The sequence below is a fragment of the Oncorhynchus masou genome, chromosome 10, assembly GCF_036934945.1.
Source record: "Oncorhynchus masou masou isolate Uvic2021 chromosome 10, UVic_Omas_1.1, whole genome shotgun sequence".
Taxonomy (NCBI): domain Eukaryota; kingdom Metazoa; phylum Chordata; class Actinopteri; order Salmoniformes; family Salmonidae; genus Oncorhynchus; species Oncorhynchus masou.
The window spans coordinates 21,406,163-21,423,981 of record NC_088221.1 but is presented as its reverse complement, the minus strand read 5'-3'; the positions used below and the strand labels follow the sequence as shown (position 1 = coordinate 21,423,981).

The 17,819-nt window shown below is 41.3% G+C and overlaps 1 protein-coding gene and 1 pseudogene across 1 annotated transcript; both read left to right on the top strand.

The window, feature by feature from the left end:
- The first annotated feature begins 1,123 nt into the window (after window positions 1–1,123).
- LOC135547318 (UDP-glucuronosyltransferase-like) lies at window positions 1,124–8,718 on the top strand. The gene is made up of 5 exons (XM_064976206.1): window positions 1,124–2,170; window positions 3,494–3,625; window positions 5,210–5,297; window positions 5,470–5,689; window positions 6,939–8,718. Exons 1-5 carry the CDS (start codon window positions 1,232–1,234, stop codon window positions 7,222–7,224), a joined length of 1,665 nt encoding a protein of 554 aa, XP_064832278.1. The 5' UTR covers window positions 1,124–1,231; the 3' UTR covers window positions 7,225–8,718.
- Window positions 8,719–9,156: 438 nt separating this feature from the next.
- On the top strand, window positions 9,157–17,537 carry LOC135546827 (UDP-glucuronosyltransferase-like; annotated as a pseudogene).
- The last annotated feature ends 282 nt before the right edge of the window (window positions 17,538–17,819 follow it).

Below are 17,819 nucleotides of genomic sequence, written 5' to 3'. Positions count from 1 at the left end.
AGTTGTCTAACCAAGGCAGCAACGAGACACCAAAGTACGGCTGGGCACTTACGAACAATGGTGCTTTTGAAAACTTTTGGGGACACCCGAGTGGATCTACAGCTCAACGAACAAGCGCGCAGGGCAACAAAGCTGCACAATGAAAAGGTATTGTACTCTTCCCCTGCAATTCTCTGAATAAAAATGTAAATTTCAAGGTGACGCAATGCCTGGTTATACTGCGTTTCTGTCTAAATGTATAGTGTCTAGAGCCATGGCATCATAATGATGGTAATAAGAGGTGGATTTAATTCGGGTGGGACTGTGTAGGACTTCACTGAAGGCCCAGGCCCCAGAACCACGGCACGCTACTGAGTACATTATTGCATTCTGTAGCCTACCTCCTATAGGAGGGCATACAGACTGTCGCCAATTTATTAATGCGCAATTTGCCTTAAATGGGTAATGAAAACAACCATTACATTATTATTGAACACGAAGTTTTTGCGAGTTTTTAAAAAAATGTGTAGGTGTGACGCCATTATGACCAGTTTTTATCGACAAGGTAGTTAAATGGATAAGCACCTTACCAGGCAATTGTCGCATCTATTTTTCGATGCGAACTTTTTAAATGCAGACAACAAAAAAATCACTGGACAAGTTATTGTAAACATAGCTAATGTCATGTTACTCAATGGGACATTTATGAATAACAGACAAGTTTATTTTGTAGAACTAAGAAAACCATCAATTCAACTATAGCAATATGAGGACTATTATTGAAAAAAGGATAATGCTGTATTATTAAAGAGTGTGTTAAAAAAAACTTTTTTTTTAGAGTCCATTTAAATGAGTGATGCTTGCTTTTCTGGTTTCAGTACTTGTTAATACAATGTTCTACTGATCATAAGTATAACTGTTATACTTTCACAAAAAGTCACTAGACAATAGGCAGCTAATATCGGCACCCAGAACCAACTCAGCGCTATATGTTAAGGCTGTCACACTGAAATTACTAGCAAGCTAATCCTCTCCATGTCATCAATAACCTGAACCATTCAGCCTGCTGATAGACTTTAGTCAACAGGAAGGACTGACTGGGGTTATATAACAGCCTGCCTGCAAAGGCAGACCCAGACACACACAGTTTAGTCTGAAGTCCAGCCCCCTCTCAGTAGCATTCAGTGCCAGACTTCAGGGAGGTAGTCTCCTTCTCACAAAACAGCTTGTGTAACTGAGCAGAGTCAGAGGCATGGGCTGGGGGAAGGGTGTTCTTGTGCTGAAGTTGGGGCAGGGGCTGAGGCCGAGGCTGAGGTTGGGGCCAGGGTTGGGACTGAGGCAGGGGCTTAGGCTGGGACTGCTGATTCTGATGTGCTGCCTTGCCCTGTGTCCAGCACCTGTCCAGGGGGACAAGGTCCTGGTGATGCCTGTAGACGGGAGCCACTGGCTGAGCATGAAGCTGCTGGTGAAGGAGCTGGCGGCCAGAGGCCATGAGATGGTTGTGCTGGTCCCTGACACATCCATCCTCATCCAGGGCTCTGACTACTACAGGACTGAGACCTTCAGGGTCCCCTACAGCAAGGCGCAGCTGGACGAGAACGTCAACAAACTGAAGGACGCTGCATTCCTCAAGGCTCCGGATGTAATGGACATATTCGTGAATGTGCAGCACCTGGTTCACTTCACCACCATGCAGGTGAAAGGCTGTGAGGGTCTGCTGTATGACAAGCCACTGATGAAGAGACTGAGAGGAGAAAGATTTCAGATGATGCTGACTGACCCCTTTCTACCCTGTGGATCCATCATCGCTGGCTCCTTCAACATCCCAGCGGTGTACTTCTCGAGGGGGATCCCCTGTGGGCTGGATGAGAAGGCTGCCCAGTGCCCCACTCCCCCATCCTATGTACCACGCTTATTCTCCGGTAACACTGACCACATGGACTTCCTAGGGAGGGTTAAGAACATGCTCATGTACAGTCTGGAGAGCTACCTGTGTACGGTGATGTTTGCCAGCTTTGACGAGCTGACCAGTAGGTACCTGGAGAAGGACCTGACGTACAGGGAACTGCTGGGTCACGGGGCGATCTGGCTGCTGAGGTATGACTACTCCTTTGAGTATCCCAAACCCAGGATGCCCAACATGGTCAACATTGGAGGCATCAACTGTGGTAAAAGAGCTCCACTTCCAGCGGTGAGTCTCATAAGAGTGTTTTAGAACAAACAACTTCAACTGTGCGTAGCTGTGCACCCTATATGGAACCAGGTCCAGAAACCTCAAGGGATAGATTCACTACTGTGGCAATTATACCCCCCACTATAATCTAACTGAGGAACTGAGGGGCCCTTCTAGTTCCTACCCGACAAACCACAGGAAGATAAACTACTCTGCAGGGATTGTTCTGTTGGGTAAGGGATGGGGTTAGCTGTGATTGTTGTAGAGTTGATTATGCCTTTATCTTCTATGAATACAGGGTGTGTTATCAAGGCATGGTATCCTTTCACAACTTCACCCTCTCTCCTTCAGTTAATGTTTTGCTAACCAGACCAAAGACTGTTCTAATACTGATGTGTAGAATTTAGACATAAATTTTTTTAATGTGAGTTAAATAATTTGATGCCTTGTCTGTTTATATTTTTCAATGTGAAATATTGATGAGCACCATGAGGTGAGGTTTCACACAGCAGTTGCTGTTTGTTTTCTGCCTGTATGTACATGCAATTCCATTGCATAGTGAAGGACCACAATTCATTGTGTGTTTGGTTTGTCGTGTGTGGTTCTGCGGATATTTTGGAGAAGGGTCTACTTGCAATAACTGTGATTTGTGGTTGTGAGGCCAGTTGGATGTACTGCACCTTCAATCAAATCAAATTTTATTAATCACATGCACCGAATACAATAGGTGTAGCCCTTACAGGGAAATGCTTACCTACAAGCCCCCAATCAAGAATAAGAAATAAAAGATAAGGAACAAGTAATTGTGCTTGGGACAATAAAAGGCCACTCCAAAGTGTAAAGTTTTGTCACACAGTACAATGCCACAGAAATGTCCACCAGAGCTGTTTCCAGATAAATTCATGTTAATTTCTCTACCATAAGCCGCCTCCAACGTCGTTTTAGAGAATTTGGCAGTACATCCAACCGGCGTGTAACCACGCCAACCCAGGACCTTCACATCCGGCTTCTTCACCTGTGTGATCGTCTGGGACTAGCCACCCGGACAGCTGATCAAACTTAGGCATATTTGTCTGTAATAAAGCCCTTTTGTGGGGAAAAACTCATTCTGATTGGCTCCCCAATGGGTGGGTGTGGCTCCCAAGTGGTGGGTGGGCGTGGCTCCCACCCATGGCTGTGCCCCCCCCCAGTAACATGAAATCCCGGGATTAGGGCTTCATGAATGTATTTCAGTTGACTGATTTCCTCATAAAATCATTTAAATTGTTGCGTTTTTATATTTTTGATAAGTATAAATGTAAAACATTTTTGTAAACGAACTCTTCCCCCGTGCCTCAACAGGACCTGCAGGAGTTTGTGGATGAGTCAGGAGAGGATGGCTTCGTGGTCTTCACCCTGGGCTCTATGATCTCTCAGATGCCTGAGGAGAAAGCCAAGCAGTTCTTTGATGCTTTCAGCAAGATCCGTCAGAGGGTAAAGACACCTCGATGCTGGCCCAAATGGCACCCTATTGCACTACTTTTGACCACAGCTGGTAGTTCACTATATAGGGAATAGGGTGTTATTTGGAACGCATCCATCGTCTGTCTATTACATAATGTTTCCCACAGTTAACCATTTCTGACCAACACAATCTTTAAGTATACAGTCTCTATGTCTTCTGTAGACATCAACAACTGACAACATATATCCTGAGCTTTCTTACATCTCCTAGATATAGGACAGACACTTTAAAACCTTATTCCTTATGATTTATGTTTTTACTGTCTTTTTTGATATTTATGAATGAATGCGTTTCTATGGGTTGTAGTAGTAAAGGCCAAATTCAATATTTTATCAAATAACATTTTTTATATATTTTTTTAATACCAAATGGGGTCCTGAAATTCAAAATCTAATAGCTAAATGATCAATAGTATGACCATCTTAAAACAATTCCATATGTTAGCTTAGTCATGCACTGCAATTACACAATTGACTGATGATTGGTTGAAATAAATTCAGAAATTCATAAGAAGAAGATTGTGGGAGCTATACTGTTAGATTTCAGCCTCTGTGTCCATGTATACTGGTGATTCAGCCTGCTTTTTTGACACCACACTACACAAAGCAAGTCCTGCAGGCTCTAGTTTTATCTTGATTACTGTCCAGTCGTGTGGTCAAGTGCTGCAAAGGACCTAGTTAAGCTGCAGCTGGCCCAGAACAGAGTGGCACATTTTGCTTTTCATTGTTGTCAGAGGGCTAATATCAATACTATGCTGCCAGTCCCTCTTGGTTAAGAGTTGAGGAGACTGACTGCATCGCTTGTTTTTATCAGAAACAAATTGTTTGCATAGTCAACTTACATACAACACTGACAAACACACTTACCCCACCAGACATGCCACCAGGGGTCTCTTCCCAGTCCCCAGGTCGGGAACAAATATAGTAGAAAGCAAAGGGTTAGAAGAAGCCTACATAACCAACCCGTAATGTAAAATGCAACATCCATTTATGGCCAGCTATGTAAACTCTAACAGGGATTTATCCTGCAATAGATGTCATTCAATTGGTAATATTAATTTTTGTCTTCTTCTCATGCCTTTTTAAGGGGAAAGTAATCTGAAAGTAATTAGATTACGTTACTGAGTTTGGGTAATCTAAAAGTTACGTTACTGATGACTATTTTGGACAGGTAAATAGTAACTAATGGATTACATTTAGAAAATTACCTACCCAGCGCTGCATATAGGCCTAATCTCCAATCCACCATTAATCTAATCGAGACTTAAGAACAAGTCCTTTGTCCCCCGTTGTACTTAACTCTGAGGAATGCTGTAATTACATGGAGTTTCAATGATATTTGCATATTCTCCATTTTTCATATATTACGTCAAGGGTCATGGAAAGCTGCTGTTCTTTGTTCAGTTTGTGTGGCGTACACTGGAGCTATACCTTAACTCTCCAGACACACATTTATATTCCACTACAAAGTGCTGTACCTTCACCACTATATCCAGAATTGGCAGATGATTCTATATGACTTGATAAGCTAAGTAAACTGTTCTCTGTTTTCAGGTGGTGTGGAGGTACACAGGAGTGGTGCCTGAGAACACTCCAGACAATGTCAGATTGATGAAGTGGCTTCCTCAGAATGATCTGCTGGGTTCGTTTAGTATTATCATCAGAGATAATGTTACAATGATATAGTTATGATGAAAACCACCTGGGTTACAGAGGGGTACTCTCCTCAGTAAACACATGCTACTGTTGTTGCCATTTTGCAAGAGAAACAATACATCTTCTTCGTGGTGAATGTTCTATGTTCCATGTTCTAGGCCACCCCAAGGTCAAGGCCTTCATCACCCACGGAGGAACCCACGGTATCTACGAGGGGATCTGTAACAGTGTTCCCATGGTGATGCTGCCGTTGTTCGGTGACCAGAGTGACAACGCACATCGCATGGTGGTGAGGGGTGTCGGGGAAGTGCTCACTTTGTTCGATATCACCTCAGAGAAACTGGTGGAGGCCCTCAATAAGGTCATCAACGACAAGAGGTCAGACATCATGTTAACGTAATACAAGGAAGTATACTGATCAAAAATATAAACGCAGCATGCAACAATTTCTATGATTTTACTGAGTTACAGTTCATATGAGGAAATCAGTCAATTGAAATAAATAAGTTAGGGCCTAATCTATGGATTTCACATGACTGGGAATACAGATATGCATCTGTTGGTCACAGATACCTTTAATAGAAAACGGGCCTCAGGATTTCATCACAATATTTTTGGGCATTCAAAATGCCAATCGATAAAATGGAATTGTGTTTGTTGTCTATAGCTTATGCCCATAGCATAACCCCACCACTACCACGGGGTACTCTGTGCAAAACATTGACATCAGCAAACCGCTCACCCACACAACGCCATACACAGGGTCTGTGGTTGTGAGGCAAGTTGGACGTACTGCCAAATTTTCTAAAACAACGTTGGAGGTGGCTTATGGTAGAGAAATGAACATTAAATTAGCTTGCAACAGCTCTGGTTGACATTCCTATAGTCAGCATGCCAAATGCACACTCCCTCAACTTCAGACATCTGAGGCATTGTGTTGTGACAAAACTGCACATTTTAGAGTGGCTTTTTATTGTCCCTAGCTCAAGATGCACCTGTATAATTATCATGCTGTTTAATTAGCTTCTTGATATGCCACACCTGCCAAATGGATGGATTATCTTGGCAAAGACAATGTTCACTGAGAGGGATGTAAACAAATTTGTGCACAAAATTTGAGAAGTTTTTTGTGCATATGGAACATTTCTGGGAACAACATTTTACATGTTGCGTTTCCATTTTTGGTCAGAATGTTACAAGGACATGTTATACACTGAAAATACTAACTATTAACCTCTTAAATGTAACTACATGTAATCTAAAATGGAATCTACATCATCCCTGAAAATCATTTTCATCATTAGGGGACCATCAACAATAACTAGTAATGCTGCATTCTCCAAGATAGGTTAAAATTTCACCTTTCTGGTAAAAATAGTTATAAATTGAGGTGTAGACACATTTTAGTGCACAAGCTCAAATAAACAGGACAAGTAGGATAATAATATAGCAGTGGAAACAGTACAGGGACCAAATCCTAACTTGAGATCTACATATTGAGTTTCAGTGCAAATATAATATTGTCAACAATGCATGATTTTAAATAAACGTCTGAGTTCCTCATTAGAATTCAGCCCCAGTCTATGAGGCGATTGGAAACCCTGTTGCATCTGTCCTTCTGCCCCAGTTACAAGGAGAAGATGCTGAAGCTGTCAGCGGTGCATAAGGACCGTCCCATCGAGCCCCTGGACCTGGCTGTGTTCTGGGCGGAGTTTGTTATGCGCCACGGCGGAGCGGAACACCTAAGACCCGCCGCTCACGACCTCAACTGGATCCAGTACCACAGTCTGGATGTGTTCACTCTGCTACTCACTATAGTTCTCATTGTTGTCATGGTCACCGTTAAATGCTGCAAAGTCTGCTTCCGCAAGTGTTGTGGAACGAAGAAGACAATGAAGAAGAAGAGTGAGTGAATGTCCTTCCTGTGGCCTAGGCCGGGATTCAATCCAAGGTTCGCTGTAGAGCGCTGTCGACAATAATGTGCCTTTTAAAGGCAATGTTCCTGTGTTTGCTGAGATCACATTCACAGTAAACGCTGCAGATGTTGGCTCAATCAGAAAGTACCTTAAAATGTCAAGCGCGCTACAGATTGAATCCCAGCCCAAGCCATCAGGCCCTAGAGTCCAGAGTAACTACACTGCCCACTCTAGGCCCTGTGTATAACATTCTTTATGTTTGTTTGATATCTCAGGATAATGTCAGAGTAACTTCATGTATCTGTTGTCAATAAGGCCTAATGCCTGCCACCAGCAAGACAGTCTCATTCCACCACAGGAGGTTGGTTGCACCTTAACTGCTGGTAATGGCTGGAGCGGAATGAGTGGAATGGTATCAAATACATCAAACCCGTAGTTTCCATGTGTTTGATGCAATTTCATTTGTTCCATTACAGCCATTATTATGAGCCAGCCTCCTATTTATTCCACAGTCAGCCACTGTGCTGTTGGAGGAGTGTGACTTCAAACCTGTTGGCCTGTCTAGCATGTGTGATGCCAATTCAAGATCCTGTTTAGTAAAAAGCATGAGCTGAGGCACACCCACGTTGTTTTGTAGAAGTGCTAACCAACGAAGATTGAACTGTATAAAAATAAAGTCGCACAGTCAGAGTTACCAAAACGTTGGTTATTAGGTTTACTTAATTGTTTGGAGTAATATATGTAATATATATATACATATATGAGTGTATAAATGTCTTTTTATACAATTTAAGATCCTGGTAACACAACCAATATATGTCATGCTGGAATAAAGAATTATGGAGACAGGTGCAGGAATACACAATAGGGGTTTTTAATACACCCAAAAGAAACACGTATACACAAACACTGGGCTGTACCCAAACAAAAGAGCGAGGGTAAACCTTGTTGAACGCCACATGACGATTCCCATAATACACAATATATATAGCATAACAGCTACACCAACGCATAGGTACTCACATCACCAGTGGACACGGGAACAATAATCGACAGCCCAATAGAAACCAAAGGGCACACTTTATACAAGTACTTATCAGTGGGAATAGGGGACAGGTGTGCATAATGAATGTTCCGGAGGGATCCGTGACAATATAGTGGCAAGAGAGAATTTCTCTTTGTCTTTTTAAAAGGCATTTTGACAGTAAAAAGCTATGGCAGGTGTTTCATTTTGCCTGGGCCTCATTCGGTCTTCAAGGTCCAGAGAGCACCACTGACATTTTTTAAATATATCCTTGCCGTCAAAATTAGCTAAATGTAGTCCTTTATCCATTGTTTTTGGAATTTCCGATGCTCGCTGATTGTCAAGCTTTCATTTCAGTAATTATTGTTTTTTTGTTGTACAGTACTTTTTCATTATGTTTGTAATGTTTCAAGTGAAAAAAAAAACATTATTGTGAAAATCTACAAATAAATTGTAATACAAAGTTGCATCTTTGTCCCTTTTCATTGCAGTTAGAGGGAAAGGAAGTGGTCTGGGGCTGTATTAGTTAGGTTATTTTTATTTCTAAGTCAAAAAAGAAGAGTTAAAAAAAAAGAAAATGGCTACATATTTATTTTTTGTTTCTGAATTTGAAATTGCATTCTTTTCTAATTTGTTGTAGCAAAATTGTACATGGAATAATGGGAAACACAACCACTTTTATTCAATTTTTGTTTTTTGTTTATACCCGGAAGTACACGGATTAGACTGAGTATGACTGGAAGATAAAAATACTAATGTCAGCTAAGATGCAGAACTTTTTAGGAAGTTTGCATGCCAATAGAACAAACTGAACAAAGTTGGCTTGCACTTGCTGGCTACTGACTATACTCATGTTAGATAGTTGTAGCTAGTGGAAGTAAGTTAGTCCCTCAGCCTGCTATAAGATGAAACTGCCTGACCAGAGCTACCTGCTGCAGAAAGGTCAAATTTCTCCATTACTTTCTGTAGCTACTTAGCTAGATCTTCAGTCGGCTGATGGTGTTTATTTACTGAGCAATAATGAACAGTAGTTACTGTAAATGGTCTATCTGGTACTTTATATAGCTAACTTAGGTATTGCTTACACATACAACAATATCCAATTAAGCTATAGTGAAAGGCAAACATAGTCTATACTCTTCAGTTGTGAACACGACTACTGCTACGACAATTGGCCTAGGATCTTAATTTGATCAGCCTGTTGTTGCAGGAAATGCAAACTTGTAGTGTATTCAAGGTTTAAAAAAGCTTCTAAAGTTTGTAGTTTACACTTTAAAATGTCAGACTTGATTTGCCCTAAAATGTCTCTACAAAAATATCAATTAATTATAATCCATACAATAATTCTCATTTCCGGTTGCTACAGGATTATTTTCCTGCTGTGAGAAAATGGTCAAATTAAGATCCTATATCTATACAGTGCCTTTGGAAAATATTCAGAACCATTGACTTTATCCACATTCTGTTATGTTACAGAATTATTCGATAATGGATGTTAAAAACAATCTCAGCAATCTACACCCAATACCCCATAATGACAAATTGAATGTTTGTAGAAATAACTTTTTACATAAGTATTCAGACCCTTTGCTATGAGACTCAAAATTGAGCTCAGGTGCGTCCTGTTTCCATTGATCATCCTTGAGATGATTCTACAACTTGATTAAAGTCCACCTGTGGTAAATTCAATTGAGTGGACATGACTTAGAAAGGCACACACCTGCCTATATAAGGTCCCACAGTTGACAGTGCATGTCAGAGCAAAAATCAAGCCATGAGGAATTGTCCGTAGAGCTCCTAGACAGGATTGTGTCGAGGTACAGATCTGGGGAAGGGTATCAAAACATTTCTGCAGCATTGAAGGTCCCCAAGAACACAGTGGCCTCCATCATTCCTAGAGCAGGAAGCCCGGCCAAACTGAGTAATCAGGGGGAAAGGGCCTTGGTCAGGGAGGTGATCATGAATCCGATGGACCCTCTGACAGACCTCTAAAGTTCCTCTGTTGAGTTGGGAGAAACTTCCAGAAGGACAATCACCTCTGCAGCACTCCACCAATCAGGCTTTTATGGTAGAGTGGCCAGACGGAAGCCACTCCTTAGTAAAAGGAACACTATAGCCGCTTGGAGTTTGCCAAAAGGCACCTAAAGACTCTCAGACCACAAGAAACAAGATTCTCTTGTCTGATAAGAGAAGTGTCACTTCTGGAGGAAACATGGCACCATTGCTACGGTGAAGCATGGTGGTGACAGCATGCAGGGGCATAGGCTGGGACTGCTGATTCTGATGTGCTGCCTTGCCCTGTGTCCAGCACCTGTCCAGGGGGACAAGGTCCTGGTGATGCCTGTAGACGGGAGCCACTGGCTGAGCATGAAGCTGCTGGTGAAGGAGCTGGCGGCCAGAGGCCATGAGATGGTTGTGCTGGTCTCTGACACATCCATCCTCATCCAGGGCTCTGACTAGTACAGGACTGATACCTTCAGGGTCCCCTACAGCAAGGTACAGCTGGACGAGAACGTCAACAAACTGAAGGACGCTACATTCCTCAAGGCTCCGGATGTAATGGACATATTCGTGAACGTGCAGCACCTGGTTCACTTCACCACCATGCAGGGGAAAGGCTGTGAGGGTCTGCTGTATGACAAGCCCCTGATGAAGAGACTGAGAGGAGAAATACTTCAGCTGATGCTGACCGACCCCTTCCTACCCTGTGGATCCATCATCGCTGACTCCTTCAACATCCCAGCGGTGTACTACTTGAGGGGGATCCCCTGTAGGCTGGATGAGAAGGCTGCCCAGTGCCCCACTCCCTTATCCTACGTACCACGCTTATTCTCCGGAAACACTGACCACATGGATTTCCTAGGGAGGGTTAAGAACATGCTCATGTACAGTCTGGAGAGCTACCTGTGTACGGTGATGTTTGCCAGCTTTGACGAGCTGACCAGTAGGTACCTGGAGAAGGACCTGACGTACAGGGAACTGCTGGGTCACGGGGCGATCTGGCTGCTGAGGTATGACTACTCCTTTGAGTATCCCAAACCCAGGATGCCCAACATGGTCATTATTGCAGGCGTCAACTGTGGTAAAAGAGCTCCACTTCCAGCAGTGAGTCTCATAAGAGTATGTTTTTAAAACAAACAACTTCAACTGTGCGTAGCTGTGCACCCTATATGGAACCAGGTCCAGAAACCTCAAGGGATAGATTCACTACTGTGGCATTTATACCCCCACCACGCACACCTCAAAAAATACAAAGAAAAAACATTCAAATAGAGTTTCTGCTCAACATTCACTTTGGGAATGTTTGGGAATGTCCCTCTATGTACTACCCTCCATTCTCTCTCTTTTCTAAACACTGTGTTCAGCCAGTGAAACCTGAGCCAGGAACAGCATTGAAGTGTCCAAAATGGTACCCTATTCCTTATATAGTGAACTACTTTTGACCAGAATCCTTTGGGCCCTGGTCAGAAGTAGTTGACTATTTGGGTAATAGGGTGCCATTTAGGACAGACCTGTTATTTCTTCCTGGAATGTGGCCACTATAATCTAACAGAGGAACTGAGGGGCCCTTCTAGTTCCTACCCGACAAACCACAGGAAGATAAACTACTCTGCAGGGATTGTTCTGTTGGGTAAGGGATGGGGTTAGCTGTGATTGTTGTAGGGTTAATTATGCCTTTATCTTCTATGAATACAGGGTGTGTTATCAAGGCATGGTATCCTTTCACAACTTCACCCTCCCTCATTCAGTTAATGTTTTGCTAACCAGACCAAAGACTGTTCTAATACTGGAATTTAGACATACATTTTTTTAATGTGAGTTAAATAATTTGATGCCTTGTCTGTTTGTATTGTTCAATGTGAAATATTGATGAGCCCCATGAGGTAAGGTTTCACACAGCAGATGCTCTTTGTTTTTTCCCTGTATGTACATACAATTCCATTGCATAGTGAAGGACCACAATTCATTGTGTGTTTGGTTCGTCGTGTGTGTGGTTCTGCAGATATTTCGGAGAAGGGTCTACTTGCAATAACTGTGATATGTGGTTGTGTTTTCTTACTTCTTAGAAGTTGACTAAACAGCATGATCATTACACAGGTGCACCTTAAAATCAAATCACATTTTATTAATCACATGCACCGAATGCAATAGGTGTAGACCTTACAGTGAACTGGTTACTTTCAAGCACCTAATCAAGAATAAGAAATAAAAGATAAGGAACAAGTAATTGTGCTTGGGACAATAAAAGGCCACTCCAAAGTGTAAAGTTTTGTCACACAGTACAATGCCACAGAAATGTCCACCATAGCTGTTTCCAGATAAATTCATGTTCATTTCTCTACCATAAGCCGCCTCCAACGTAATTTTAGAGAATTTGGCAGTACATCCAACCGGCCTCACAACCACAGACCACGTGTAACCACGCCAGCCCAGGACCTCCACATCCAGCTTCTTCACCTGCGGGATCGTCTGAGACCAGCCACCCGGACAGCTGATGAAATATAGGAATATTTATGTCTGTAATAAATCCCTTTTGTGGCGAACAACTCATTCTGATTGGCTGGACCTGGCCCACCCATGGCTGCACCCCTGCCCAGTAACATGAAATCCATAGATTATGACTTAATTATTTTTTTTCAGTTGACTGATTTCCTCATAAAATCATTAAATTGTTGCATGTTGCATTTATATTTTTGTTCAGTGTAAATGTAAAATATTTTTGTAAACTAACTCTTCCACCGTGCCTCAACAGGACCTGGATTAGTTTGTGGATGAGTCAGGAGAGGATAGCTTCGTGGTCTTCACCCTGGGCTCTATGATCTCTCAGATGCCTGAGGAGAAAGCCAAGCAGTTCTTTGATGCTTTCAGCAAGATCCCTCAGAGGGTAAAGACACCTCGATGCTGGCCCAAATGGCACCCTATTGCACTACTTTTGACCACAGCTGGTCAAAAGTAGTTCACTATATAGGGAATAGGGTGTTATTTGGAACGCATCCATCGTCTGTCTATTACATAATGTTTCCCACAGTTAACCATTTCTGACCAACACAATCTTTAAGTATACAGTCTCTACGTCTTCTGTAGACATCAACAACTGACAACATATTTCCTGAGCTTTCTTACATCTCCTAGATATAGGACAGACACTTTAAAACCTTATTCCTTATGATTTATGTTTTTACTGTCTTTTTTGATATTTATGAATGAATGCGTTTCTATGGGTTGTAGTAGTAAAGGCCAAATTCAATATTTTATCAAATAACATTTTTTATATATTTTTTTAATACCAAATGGGGTCCTGAAATTCAAAATCTAATAGCTAAATGATCAATAGTATGACCATCTTAAAACAATTCCATTTGTTAGCTTAGTTGAGATGTTAGTTTGTAATAGCACAGTACTATGCGTGCTAACCATATAGGCAGGGTTGGGGACTAATGATTTACATGAAATCCGTTACATGTGTTTTGTAATCTGTTACATGTATCTGTAATCTGTTACCAGCAGCAAAAAAAGTGTAATCATATTACAGAAACGTTTGAAAAACTAGATGATTACTTCTACGATTACTTTTCAATTATTTTAAGCTGCCTTATCATTGTTTTTGCGACCTGTGGACAGCCAGTGAAAAATACGCTCTTGCAACAGCTGCATAGTACAGATCCCAGCCTATGGAATAAGAATTTGAGTCAGTTCTTCCATTCTAAACTCCTCAGTGATATTGTCTTCCATATTGTTAAAAACAAGTTTAATTTAAGAAGACCACGAGTGGGGCTTTTGTTGCGCATTCTCATTTGTGCTGATAAAAAAAAAACTGTCCACAGGCCTAACAGATAATGCTCAAACTCGTCCACTTTTGCTAGATTTAAACAGCTTATCAAGATATCAATGTGTCACCAACAACAATGTAATCAATAGGCCTATAGTAAATGCAGCATATGGCATGCATTTTTCACATATAGCACTTTTCGGTAAACTCATACAAAAAAAGGTGCTAGACCCTAAAAGGGTTCTTCAGCTAGCCCCTTAGGAGAACCTTTGAATAACCATTTTTGGGTCCAGGTAGAACCCTTTAGGGTTCAATGTAGAACCCTTTCCACGTAGGGTTCTACCTGGAACCAAAAGGGCTCTACCTGAAACCAAAAAGGGTTCTCCCACGGGGACAGCCAAATAACCCTTTTGGAATCCTCTATCTAAGAGGAGTGTTCAAGCATGCCATTCCATGAGCGCAGCATAAACAACAGAGTAGGTTAATAAGTCCTTTGTTTTTGGGTTATGCTCAGGTAAAACAATTTGGCCAACCTATAGTTCCAACAGTGCTGTAAAGTACTTTTAAAAAAATACTTGAAAGTTCTACTGAAGTCGTTTTTTGGGGTATCTGTACTTTACTTTACTATTTACATTTTTGACTACTTTTACTCCACTACATTCCTAAAGAAAATAATGTACTTTTCACTCTTTACAATTTCCCTGACACCCACAAGTACTTGTTACATTTCGAATGCTTAGCAAGACAGGAAAATTGTCTAATTCACACACTTATCAAGAGAACATCCCTGGTCATCCCTACTGCCTCTGATCTGGTGGACTCACTAAACATAAATACTGTAAATGACGTCTTCGTGTTGTAATGTGTCCCTTGCAATCTGTAAATAAATAAACAATTTGTGAAGTCTGATTTTCTTAATATAAAGGAATTGTAAATTATTTATACTTAAGTACATTTAAAACCAAATACTTTTAGACTTTTACTCAAGTAGTATTTTACTGGGTGACTTTCACTTTTACTTGAGTCATTATCTTTTAAGTTTTCTTGACTTTTACTCAAGTACGAACATTTGGTACTTTTTCCACCACTGATTTCCAAATCCTATTCTTGAAGATCAAAGGGTATTCAATTAATTGGAATGACTGGAAATCGGTCAGACTGGATTTTAATGTAAAGAAAGTGTTTGTCCTCAGGCCTGGAGGGTAGCCAAAATCATTCAAATGCAATGCAATTCATCTATAAACAAATTAACAACAGACTTCCAGCATGCTTTCAGATAAAGGCTCTCAACATGCACTGCACTGACACAATTGACAGATGATTGGTTGAAATAAAGTCATAAGAAGAAGATTGTGGGAGCTATACTGTTAGATTTCAGCCTCTGTGTCCATGTATACTGGTGATTCAGCCCTATATGCGTCAGCAACCACAGCTAGTGAAATCAGTGCAACCCTGAACAAAGAGTTGCAGTCAGTTTTAGAATGGGTGGCCAGTACTAAACTGGTCCTTAACATCTCTAAAACTAAGACCATTGTATTTGGTACATCATTCTTTATGTTCTAGACCTCAGCTGAATCTGGTAATGAATGGTGTGGCTGTTGAACAAGTTGAGGAGACTAAATTACTTGGTGTTACCTTAGATTCTAAACTGTCATGGTCAAAACATATTGAATGGTTGTAAGTCTGTCTGTGATAAAGAGATGCTCTGCTTTCTTGACACCACACTACACAAAGCAAGTCCTGCAGGCTCTAGTTTTATCTTGATTACTGTCCAGTCGTGTGGTCAAGTGCTGCAAAGGACCTAGTAAAGCTGCAGCTGGCCCAGAACAGAGTGGCACATTTTGCTCTTCATTGTTGTCAGAGGGCTAATATCAATACTATGCTGCCAGTCCCTCTTGGTTAAGAGTTGAGGAGACTGACTGCATCGCTTGTTTTTATAAGAAACAAATTGTTTGCATAGTCAACTTACATACAACACTGACAAACACACTTACCCCACCAGACATGCCACCAGGGGTCTCTTCCCAGTCCCCAGGTCGGGAACAAATTCAAGAAAACATACAGTATTATACAGAGGCATGATTGCAGGGAACTCCCTTCCATATCAAAAAACAAATAAAGCAACACCTCCAGTCAAAAGGCCTCTCCCTCATATGACCTACTTGTTGTGTGTACGGACATGTATGTGTAACTGATAGATGCACACACACACAAACTACATGTTAATGTACAGTATGTCAATTGTAAAATCTTTTGACTGTAATGTATTTTTCGTCAGACCCCAGTAAGACTAGCTGTAGCCATTGGTGTCAGCTAATGGAGATCCTAATAAAACAAAATCAATACAGCCTAATTGTATAATTATCTATAGTAGAAAGCAATTGGTTAGAAGAAGCCTACATAACCAACCCGTAATGTAAAATGCAACAACCATTTATGGCCAGCTATGTAAACTCTAACAGGGATTTATCCTGCAATAGATGTCATTCAATTGGTAATATTCATTTTTGTCTTCTTCTCATGCCTTTTTAAGGGGAAAGTAATCTGAAAGTAATTAGATTACGTTACTGAGTTTGGGTAATCTAAAAGTTACGTTACTGATGACTATTTTGGACAGGTAAATAGTAACTAATGGATTACATTTAGAAAATTACCTACCCAGCGCTGCATATAGGCCTAATCTCCAATCCACCATTAATCTAATCGAGACTTAAGAACAAGTCCTTTGTCCCCCGTTGTACTTAACTCTGAGGAATGCTGTAATTACATGGAGTTTCAATGATATTTGCATATTCTCCATTTTTCATATATTACGTCAAGGGTCATGGAAAGCTGCTGTTCTTTGTTCAGTTTGTGTGGCGTACACTGGAGCTATACCTTAACTCTCCAGACACACATGTATACTCCACTACAAAGTGCTGTACCTTCACCACTGTATCCAGAATTGGCAGATGATTCTATATGACTTGATAAGCTAAGTAAACTGTTCTCTGTTTTCAGGTGGTGTGGAGGTACACAGGAGTAGTGCCTGAGAACACTCCAGACAATGTCAGATTGATGAAGTGGCTTCCTCAGAATGATCTGCTGGGTTCGTTTAGTATTATCATCAGAGATAATGTTACAATGATATAGTTATGATGAAAACCGCCTGGGTTACAGAGGGGTACTCTTCTCAGTAAACACATGCTACTGTTGTTGCCATTTTGCAAGAGAAACAATACATCTTCTTCGTGGTGAATGTTCTATGTTCCATGTTCTAGGCCACCCCAAGGTCAAGGCCTTCATCACCCATGGAGGAACCCACGGTATCTACGAGGGGATCTGTAACAGTGTTCCCATGGTGATGCTGCCGTTGTTCGGTGACCAGAGTGACAACGTACATCGCATGGCGGTGAGGGGTGTCGGGGAAGTGCTCACTTTGTTCGATATCACCTCAGAGAAACTGGTGGAGGCCCTCAATAAGGTCATCAACGACAAGAGGTCAGACATCATGTTAACGTAATACAAGGAAGTATACTGAACAAAAATATAAACGCAACACGCAACAATTTCTATGATTTTACTGAGTTACAGTTCATATGAGGAAATCAGTCAATTGAAATAAATAAATTAGGGCCTAATCTATGGATTTCACATGACTGGGAATACAGATATGCATCTGTTGGTCACAGATACCTTTAATAGAAAACGGGCCTCAGGATTTCATCACAATATTTTTGGGCATTCAAAATGCCAATCGATAAAATGGAATTGTGTTTGTTGTCTATAGCTTATGCCCATAGCATAACCCCACCACCA

Bases quoted from the DNA above. Each gene is read 5' to 3' on its own strand.
- LOC135547318 (XM_064976206.1), top strand. From the start codon at position 1,232: ATGGGCTGGGGGAAGGGTGTTCTTGTGCTGAAGTTGGGGCAGGGGCTG. The intron at 3,626-5,209 runs GTAAAGACACCT...CTCTGTTTTCAG, and splicing joins TCAGCAAGATCCGTCAGAGG to GTGGTGTGGAGGTACACAGG. The intron at 5,690-6,938 runs GTCAGACATCAT...CTTCTGCCCCAG, and splicing joins AAGGTCATCAACGACAAGAG to TTACAAGGAGAAGATGCTGA.